Genomic DNA, 10,084 nt, shown 5'->3' on the forward strand with positions numbered 1-10,084 from the left:
TCTAAATTTTTAATTTTTATTTAAAGTTTTTTTTCTAAGCCATCTTAAGGCAAAGAAATGAACATTGTGGTGAATACTATTAGCTTCTTCATTCTTTGTAGGGAAAAATGTGTATGATACAATAACAGACCACCATCACTGCTGTTATTTCTCTAAAACAATAGGGCTATCCTGTAGCAGTTAAAGGTGGTATAATTGCTTCACTCTGCTACTATGACATCATTTTCTCCTATCCTAACATTTCTCCTACTTCAGGCCTTTTTGTTGTCTCCTTGATTAAGATCCTTGGTGCCAGGGCTGCTGTTGGGTCTGGCCAACACAGTGTAACACCTATGCCCAGCAGGTGCTTAATATGTTCAGGGCCTATCTGCTTTGCCTAGGGTAGCAGAGCCATGCATTACTGACCCTAAATTTTATTTAGAAAATACAAGCCATTCATGACGCCACACCCCACCTCCTTAGTAGCACCATCTACTCTCCTATCAGTCATTGGCCTTCCAAGGAAAGGGAAATAGTGCTTTTTACCTCCTCCCTTGATTATTGAGAAGCCTAATAATAAAAAAAACCTACAGGAGAGTTACTTTAGAAGAATAGTTCCTTGGCTTGCTTATTTTCTAAACTGTATCTTTAAGAGAAAGTCTGACTCCTCATCTTCCCCCAAGCCTAAAATCCAAGTGAATTCTGAATGGACCAAAGAAGAGTCATTAAGCATAATTTTAGGTTGATTGTTGACTGCATAGATACTTAACAGAAATATAATGGACTGGTTTCCCTTCATGTATTAAAGTTTCATATGAGATGAATATGTAACACTTCGTAATTGATTATTCTTGCTATCTTACTGCTTACTGGTAAGCAAAAAATGGTGAGACTTTGGATGTACCTTAGTGCATTTGGATTCAGTGTTTGGGTCATTTTTTAAGAGAACTTTTTTTTTTTTTTTGAGTTTTTCCTACAAAGACCGTGTTTACATAAAGCTCTCAAGTTGGCAGCTCATGAGCTCCATCTAGCCTGTAGTTGCGGTTTGTATGTTTCACAGCTATTTTCAGAAGTCTTTTTTTTAATTAGTTGTCATTGTATAAAAATCAGTAATTTTTATATAAAATGTCTGAAGTTTTAAGCTTTTCTTAAAAATTGGATTAGCTAGCAAAACTGACCTAAGTTCCCACGTGGCACCCATCCTTTGACTGGAGTGAGGTTGTAGCTGTACCATCCACACAAGTTACGTGCTCTTATGGCTTGTATCACTAGGATCCCTTCACTCAGCATTTGAGGGGGTGACCCCTGCTCTTTAAATCACTTGTTGATTTTGGTGCCAAACAGAATGCTGTACGCCATGCTCAGCCCTGATAACTTCGTTCCTGCCAAAAATCATTTCTGTCTGAGTACAAAGAGTTTTCCACGACTTGAGTATATTTTTAAATGTATCCAAAAGAAAGTGGTTGCCTGGAGCTGGGGAGATGAGAGGAGGGAGCAGGAAATGGGGAGGGACTGCTTAATGGGTAGACATATTTTTAGGGACGATAAAAAAAGTTCTAAAATTAGATTATAGTTTTAATTATACGGAATGCCAGTGAATTGTATACATTAAACAGGTCAACTTTATGGTATGTAAATTATATCTCCATAAAGGGGTTAAATGTCTAAGACTGAGGGACCATCTCTTCAGGAGGAGGGCCAGGAATATGTGAGCTACCCTTGGAGGGGGCTCCTCAGCTTGCTTCCCTGCTGACGCTGAAATTAAGAATAGAGTAGAGTATAGACTATGAGAATTGTTGTAAAGGGGAGCCTGACATCTAGTGGACAACATTATGTACTGTCGTCAGAAAAAAAAGCCTGTGACAAGAAAGGATGAAATTTTTATTTGAGAAAAACACAGTTTATAACCTCTGTATTTAGAGTGAATTATCTTGGAATACTTTTTGGAGCTCAGAAGGTAGGTTTTGATAATGTTTCTCAGTGATGCTTCCAAATGTAAACGTTTGGCCACATCTTAGTTTTTGTTTCTGTTTTAAACCAATTAGATTCTGACTGTGCAAAAGAGGCTTTTATTTGGCTCTTGAGATTATGTGTTCTCATTGAGAAATGGGAAATTTGGTGTGGAAATCCTTTGGAAATTTTAGAGGAAACTGTGTTTTGATACCTTTTAGCAGAAAAATGATGAAGTATTGCTATCAGGAGGGATATTTCTGGGGAGCAGACTTAGTATGGAAATTATAAATTCATTCTTGACTTTTCTTTTTTAAATTAGGCTTTCTCCTGTTTCTCAGAGGATTTATCAATTACGCGAAAGTTCGGAAGATGCCAGATACCTTCTCAAATCTCCCCAGGACCAGAGTTCTCTTTATTTATTAAAGGTATTAAAGAAAAAAACTTTATTCTAGTGCCAGTGTAATCATGTGTTGTTACGTTGCAGATTATTCGTCAGGTTTAGAGTAGAGAATACACCTTGTGGTGGGGAATGAAGAGAAGGTACGGAAGCTACTTGGTAGTTTCTAGTTTAGTGAGGGGTGTTTCTGTGGAAAAAAGCTATGGAAAAAGGCGCATTAGAAAAACTGCCATAGGAGAAAACATGCTCTCATGTTCTGACAATGCCCAAGAGGCGTGACTGGGACTCAGGTCCCTAAATCTTTGAGCTGTGAATCCTGAAGCCACTGCTGCGGTTGTACCAGTTCCAGAGGAAGAATTGAGAAGGAGCCCTTGAGGCCTAATCACACAGCTCAGTTACATAGGGTCCCTAAGCCCCAGAGCTGGGAGAGACCAGCAGTACTTCAGGAACCCCTTTTGCCTGGCTATTTATTGACCAGCCCACAAAGGCTTCCATGTCTTAGAATTAGTCAGGGAGTCTTCCTGCTGCCTTTCTTCAGGCGCACAGCCTCATGTTACCACTCTGGTGGGAAGGTCAAACCCAAGGAGGGGAAAGGGAGAAAAGGGTCTTTTCTCCTGCCTAGAACAGGAGGACTAAGCCTGCCAAGGCTCTTCTTTGATTGACACGTGGTTTTCCCCAGAGGCTGACTCCATCTCATATCAGTAGCTGCAAAAAGGAAGAGATAGGGAATCTTGGGAAAGAGAGGCCTCTGGTAGCAAGATCTAATGGGCTTTCTTGGAATTGACTCTGTTCCTTAAGACTGTTGAGGATAGGTGGGTCCTGGAGCACACCTAGGGGCCAGGCTGGTTGACTGCTTCAGACAAGGTTCTGTGAAGTTGTAGCCCTTGAGATAAACCTTAATTGACAGAAAGTATAAATGAGAGTGGAAAATGTAGGGTAGGGAAGAATTTGAGAATCACTGGAGGCAAAGTGTTGAGGAGAAATAGAGACAGGAAAATATGGAGCTGGCTCAAGGGACAGCAGTTTGATTGTAGCATTAAGAAGTGTGGAAGGTGAAGGCTGGAAGGCCAGGCTGAGACAGTGGTGAGCGCTGAGCCCGTCTGCCGTGGAGCCGCAGAACTGAGAGCAGCCCTTTAAACGCAGGGATGTGTCGGCTCAACACAAGGCTAGCCCCGTGGGTGTCAGTTTGCTCTGTATTTGCTGTTGGGTTATCACAGTTTATCTAGATAATTAGATGCGAAGAGGTCTCAATTTTGAAGATTTGTGGTGGTCTTAGGACGCAGAGTAGAGTTCTCAGTTTTGAAGATTCATTGTGGTCTCGGGATATACGCTTCTAGAGAAGAAAGTATCTCCCATGTTTAATTTGGCAGGTGGTGAGACAGCATTGAAAGTTTTTAAGCAGCAGAATATTATGTGAGAACTTCCTAAATGAAATAAAATTTTTTTCAAGTATGGTGTTACAGTAATAACTAACATTTGTCAACTTTTCCATATATCAGGTACCGCGTTAAGCACTTTACATGTATAATTAAATGTACCTACATAAGTAACAGAAGGTTACAGTGACTGATAAGCCCAGATACACGTGTGGTAGAGTACGTTCATAAAGCATTTCTTATAAAAGTTAAAGTTTACAAAGAACTTAGGCTTCTTTTGGTGAAAGTCAGTTTCTTCAAAGGAGTATGTACTTTTATTTGAGAGAAAATTTTAGTGGCGCTTGTGTTTATGACTTTGTTTTCAAAGAAAGGGCATTTCTGGGGGGAGGGGAATGTTTTATTGCATGTTTAAAATGTGATGAGTGGTATGCTCTGATTCTGAATTCAGTTACACAGTCTGGGTACAGATGGATGTTGACACCACTGGCCTATGCTCTTATGCCTGTAGTGTCTTTGTTTGTGTCTAGGACGTCTTAATTTAAGAGGCTTGTCAGATGTTTTATGTGGTTTTATGCAATTACCATTGTCTTCTTTTTTCTTTGCTCTACATGCCTGATTATAATTTATAGTTACTTCCAAGCTTTTTAAAGTCTTACCGCCTGTAGATTTAAAAGGCGATTCTTGAGGTCACCACAGTTCTCCTTATGATGAGTGCTTGAAATAACCTACAGATGTCCACCAATCCACTGGTGACCGAAATATCCTGAGGGGACAGATTCTCCTTCTTCCCCCTTTCTTTTTCTTCAAATAACAGATTCTGTAGGTCTAGTCTGATGGTGGCTTTGAACTTCTAAGTGGACTGAGACCACACCTCTTTCTGTTCTCTTCCTTCTTCAGTTAGAAGGAGATTCAGGTTTTATTAGGGGCGCAAACATTATTCACCTTGCTTCTAAAACATGACAGGTTGACATGACAATGAAGGTTGAGAGAGAGACTGAACTCAGCTTTCCTGTATGGTTAGGGACTTCATTGAGGGTTTTTCGGTTTATAAAATTTGTTGTTATTGTTTTGTTTTGATCTTCTAAAATTTCTGAAATGTTTTATGGGTATATCCTAAATGTAAAACAAAGCACGTTTAGGATTACGATTTGCAGCAGGCTTCCCTTAGTGAGTAGTAATGCTGTTGGAGCTGTGAGGGGGGTGACAGGTCTGCTGCTCTCGAAGCTTCGTAGTGCTTCAGGGGTTGTCAGAGACTTAGGGGCGCGTGGGCGCCCTCCGCTGGAGGGCGTAGTGGAGTTTCTTTGCTTTCCTGTCTGTCTGCTATTCTAGTTGATTTGGAGTTGTTCCTGGCATGCCCAGAGGATTCAGAGCTCTAAATTAAGGGTTTGGGGACTTGGAGCAGCATTTAGAATTGTAATGACTTCCTTACTAATTTTCAGTATCCCCAGAGGGGACCTGAAAAGCCCTCGTATCCTGTGGGACTGAATTTCCTTTGTCCGTTGACAGGGGTGAAAACTGTCCATCCAGATCCGAAAGTAGAGTATTTTCTTTCTGTACTTCAGAGGAAATTTAGTTTAATTTAGTTTGCAGATGTCCTAGAAAACCATCATGTAAGGTATGCAGATTTTCTTTTCTTTCATTGAGACTTCATACTTTCTTTAATGGAGATCCCACTAGTTAAAAGTTAGCTGTGGGCTTATTTTTTTGCTGGAAAGACACAGGTAGGGAATTTCTAAAAGTACTTTGCCGCAGAGAAAAATAATTCAATCCCCATGCTAAGATCTGGCATTGCCCCCAATATAGTATATGAACACACACACACACACACACACACACACACACACACACACACACCTTGAAATGACCTCAAAAGGCCTCTTTCTAAAGCCAAAGTAGATGTTACAAAAGCTGAACACTAAACTCATGTACTGCTGCCATAGGGGCAGCTCTCAGGTTCCCGTTAGAGCTCATTTAGGCTTATAAAGGAAATCTGGTTTCCTCCCTCGTGGCAAGAAGAGCCAGAAGGAAGTGCTACTAGCGTTGGGCACAGTGGCAGCAGGAAGCGAGTGACTGCCTGTGAGGAGGCAGAAAACACAAAATGTTCCTTCTGCGTTGTTAACAAGAAACAGATACCTTTTAGAAACATCTTTATCTGAAATGGTCAAGAAATGTAAAGTGTTATACTTTTTTTAATTTACCAGTTAACTAGAAAATAAATTTTTTATGGGGTACCACTTCCTCTGATGCCTCCAGCTAATTGAGGAGTTGGCTGTCGTAGTGTACGGTTACTTACAGTCACACAGGTAACTGTTTTCTAACTCTGCTCCAGAAGCACTTGTATATGTGAAGCATAACATTTTAAATTTGTTCTTTTAACCACATCTGAGATAGGAGGAAAGAAAGTTTGTAATCCTTGGTGGCATTGATGAGATAGGGCCCTTTGTAATTGTGATCGCTGTGACCGGTGAGCTGTACCTGTCAGGCATCACATATCTTAACTCTTTCCCATATGATGATAAATGCTTTCCTTTTTTCCTTTCTGTAATCTTCTCCTTCCTCCTTAATACCTCTCTTATTTTATTAAAGGAAATTCCTCTCAAGTTAGTTTGATTTGTTGGACTGTATTGTAAAGTAGCAAGACAGTAGAAAATGTTTCCAGTGGAATTTTTACTTAAAAAAAAATGAGTATCCAAGAAGAAATTGTTGTCTTCCTCTTGAAATTAAATGATCTGTAGGCTGTTGGATTCCTTTCATTTCTGAAATGATCTAATCTGAAGTTCAGTAATGATACCCACAGTCCCTAAAACCTGTCTCTTCTCCAGTTTGCACTCTGTCATTGTTTTTGTAACAGCTTGTAAGTCAAGTTGATCTGAACAGGCCTCTGAGTCTTAGAGAGCAGTGAGTGCCAGTCTTTGTCATTTGGAGTTTGTATGGTGATTGAGATCACCCAGTAGTAACCTGTCTAGGTCCTCTTCATGGATTTTTAATGTTTGTTGGGTGGCTCTGATTTTGAGGGATCTATTAAAGCTAGTTTACCTGTGTGGAAGCAGCGTGAACTAAGGAAAGTGGCCAGGTAGTTATCTGGATTGTATCTCATGTTCTTGGAAAACTAGCGTTTTGACCTAGTAGTAATTATTACATCAGTTTTCATCTATTAATGGAAACTGATAAAACTGAATTTACTCAGGTTTGTAATGAGTCTAGATAGCCTTATTGCAAAAATCTCTATTTGACATCTGTCTGCCAATTTTCTTTTTGTTTTTACTTGGCCTTCAGGGTTCCTTATATCCTAGTGTCATTGTTCCTGCACATTCTCAAGTGTCTAAAGGACCATTGCTCTTATGTCAGTGTCACTGGTTTACTTCAAAAGACCAACTGAATTTGGGAAAATATTAACAGTTCAAAAAGAATATGTTGATTTCCTCCAATGTTGTAGTTTCTCTGCATCTTGTCAGCCTTTTAAAGATTTATACAGTAGTCTAATCAGAAAAGGGCTGCTTGTGGCCTTTGGAGTGATTTGGAAAGATGGAAAAGTGAGCTGAGGGCCTATGTATGAGCCCATCCAGCTGTCACTTGGTGCAGGGTTGTTGTTGTTTTTGGGGGGCTGGTAATTAGGTTTATTTATTTATTCTTAGAGGAGGTACTGGGGATTGAACCCAGGACCTCAGGCATGCTAAGCACGTGCTCTAGTGCTTGAGCTATTCCCTCCCCTCCACAACGTAGTTTCTAAATAAATATTTGTTAAGTTGTTGATGTGTCTATTTAGACTATTTGTTAGCATTAATATAGGGAGTTACTTGTATTTTTTTCCTGTTATTTCCATCAGAACCAAACCAATTTGTATGCCAATACAGAAATGCCTCAAAGTATTAGATGAAGACTGCATTTAACAAAGTATATGGACATCGTTTTGAGAGCATTTATTTTAGTCATATATGTTCCTTTTTTAAACTTAGTTGGGGCTATGTATGTCTTTTTTCCCTCAGAGATACATATCCCAAAATATAGTCACTTTTTTCCTAATTGATCAGGAAAAGTACTTGTGGTACCTGTGAGTTTACAGTCATTTTCTTACTTTGCCCTGCTCCAAGTATAGCATGTTACCATTGGCATCCTTATTGAAAATCCTCCTTGTGTGAGATCTGGCAGAATTGGCAGTGTAAACATCTTTCGATGTAGTAGGAAAATTATCTGTGCATTTGGATTCTACTGTCTCTTTGTCTCCAAGTTTCAGTCATTGCTGTTGAGGTTAAGTGTAGGATGAAGGAAGTGTTACTTGCTTTCTGTTCTTTTGTTAGGAGATTTAGAGAGAGAGACCCTTCACCTCGTGGGTGTTAGAGAAAGCATTTAGGTTCTTTCTAGTTCTAAAGTCCTTGATAACTTTAAGAACCAAAAATGAAATGTTTATTGAATACTATGATGTCAGTGTATAGTAATCTTAAAGCTATGTTAAAATGTACTTCTTGTCTCCAAACATCCTGCCTTCTTTTGTGACTACATCCTTCTTTTAGCCAAAATAACAACCTAACCAGAGTTTCAATATTCAATATCCTTCTCTGGCAGATGTTTTCTGGCAGAGGCCTTCCTGCATTTATGAATTCTCTCTCAAGAAGCAAGAGAACACCTGCAGGAAGTGAATCAAGATGCAGAACACAGAGGAATAATTACCTGCTTTAAAAAAAATAATGTACTGTCGAAAAAGATCATTTCTCTCTATTTGTTCCTAGGTGTAAAATTTTAATAGTTAATGCAAAATTCTGTAATCATTGAATCATTAGTGGTTAATGTTTGAAAAAGCTCTCGCAATCAAGTCTGTGATGTATTAATAATGCCTTATCGTTTGTAGTCATTTTAAATAGCATGAGCCTTGTCCCTGTAGTCAGTAGGGGGCAATCTTGCTTTATTCATCCTCCATCTCAAAAATGAATTTGGAGTTAAATATTTTAGTGTAAGATATGTATAATGCTGGCCATTTAAAAGGGGTTTTCTCAAAAGTTAAAACTTTTGTTATGACTGCATTTCTGCACATAATCCATTTTGCTATTAAAATTAATCTAGAAATTTATTTAATCGTACTGTGAACACCTGGAAGCAAAATCATAGTGCAAAATACATTTAAGGTGTGGTCAAGAATATATTCTTAATTGGTAAATAATAAGCATTAATTTTTCATAGTCTGTATTCTAATTTTGAAGTACCTTACTCTGTGTTGTGTACCTAAGGGATTGTAAAGGTGTTGTCACTGTATAAAATAGAAAGGACAAGGACAAATGCAGCCTAATTACTAAAATGCAATTCTTGACACTTTCTGTATGATTATAGACCCTACCCCTTTTTTTCTTTTTCTTTTGTCTCCTGATGATTAGAACAGGGGCTGGGAGTAGGGAGGGGATTAGGTACTAGGAGCAAAGAAAGAATTAGCTTGGAACTTTTGAGATGATCCCTAACATACTGTATTCCTTGCTTTTACAACGTGTTAGCAGAGACCAATGTGTTATAAATGTAGAGTGATGTGCTTTCTGCCAAGTGGTAATTCTCCTTGGTTTGCTATGTTAAAACTGTAAATAAAACATTAATAAACGTCTCTTGTGTAGCAACTTTTGCTGTGGATGAGTGTTTAATTTCTTAGTTTGCCCTTGTTAATTGCTAAGGCAATTTTTTTCTAATCTTCATTCATACAGGTTCATACAGAATCATTCAGTGAACACAAAAAAATCGATCGTGGGCCAGTTTTTTCTTCTTTTTCGGCACAGAAAGTTTCTTTCTTACTATCATACTCAGTATACTCCAAAGAATGTGTATGAAAAGTAGTTATTCAAAAGATATGGACTAAAATATGGAGGAATTGTAGAGATCTTAAGCCATTCTGGAATTCCTAATTATGCTTCATTTTTTTAGACATAATCTTAGATAACTTATTTCTAATGTTTTTTACATGTTCCCTCTCTTTGCCCTTTTTCTCAGTTGAACGCAGCAACAGGTTTAAATCCTTTGAGCACCCAGTTGATGCTAAAGATTTCCCATCCCTCCTGATGTCTATTCTTGTATCAGTTGTGTTAAATTTAGAGACCAGTATTTCGTGTAATACCAGCCATTTAATTCTTTTCTGTCTTTGACTTCTTCAAAATACAAAGAAAAAAAATGTAGCAAGTTGGTCAAATCACTACACAAACCAGCACTAACATGATATAATGGCGGCAAATGTTTGTTTATGTGCTGCATGTGAATATCCAGGATCAGCGTGGGAAGGCCATTTAGGGGAGTCAGTATATAGTACACAGAAGTGTACGTTACTTGAAAGCCGAACAGGAAAACCGAGTGTCTCCTGGATGGACATTTCAAATGACCATTCTTGCTCGAAATTTACTTATTACTATGA

The 10,084-nt window shown here is 38.6% G+C and overlaps 1 protein-coding gene across 1 annotated transcript in view; it reads left to right on the forward strand.

The window, feature by feature from the left end:
* The window catches only part of NDFIP1 (Nedd4 family interacting protein 1), a 45,885-nt gene extending 36,583 nt beyond the window's left edge, over positions 1-9,302 (forward strand). The window contains exons 7-8 of the mRNA XM_031449245.2: positions 2,252-2,357; positions 8,269-9,302. Coding sequence (XP_031305105.1) covers positions 2,252-2,355 — 104 coding nt within the window. The 3' untranslated portion in view covers positions 2,356-2,357; positions 8,269-9,302. The remainder of the gene's footprint in view (positions 1-2,251; positions 2,358-8,268) is intronic.
* Positions 9,303-10,084: the final 782 nt, after the last annotated feature.

This window comes from Camelus dromedarius, chromosome 3 (genome assembly GCF_036321535.1).
Source record: "Camelus dromedarius isolate mCamDro1 chromosome 3, mCamDro1.pat, whole genome shotgun sequence".
NCBI classification, from domain to species: domain Eukaryota; kingdom Metazoa; phylum Chordata; class Mammalia; order Artiodactyla; family Camelidae; genus Camelus; species Camelus dromedarius.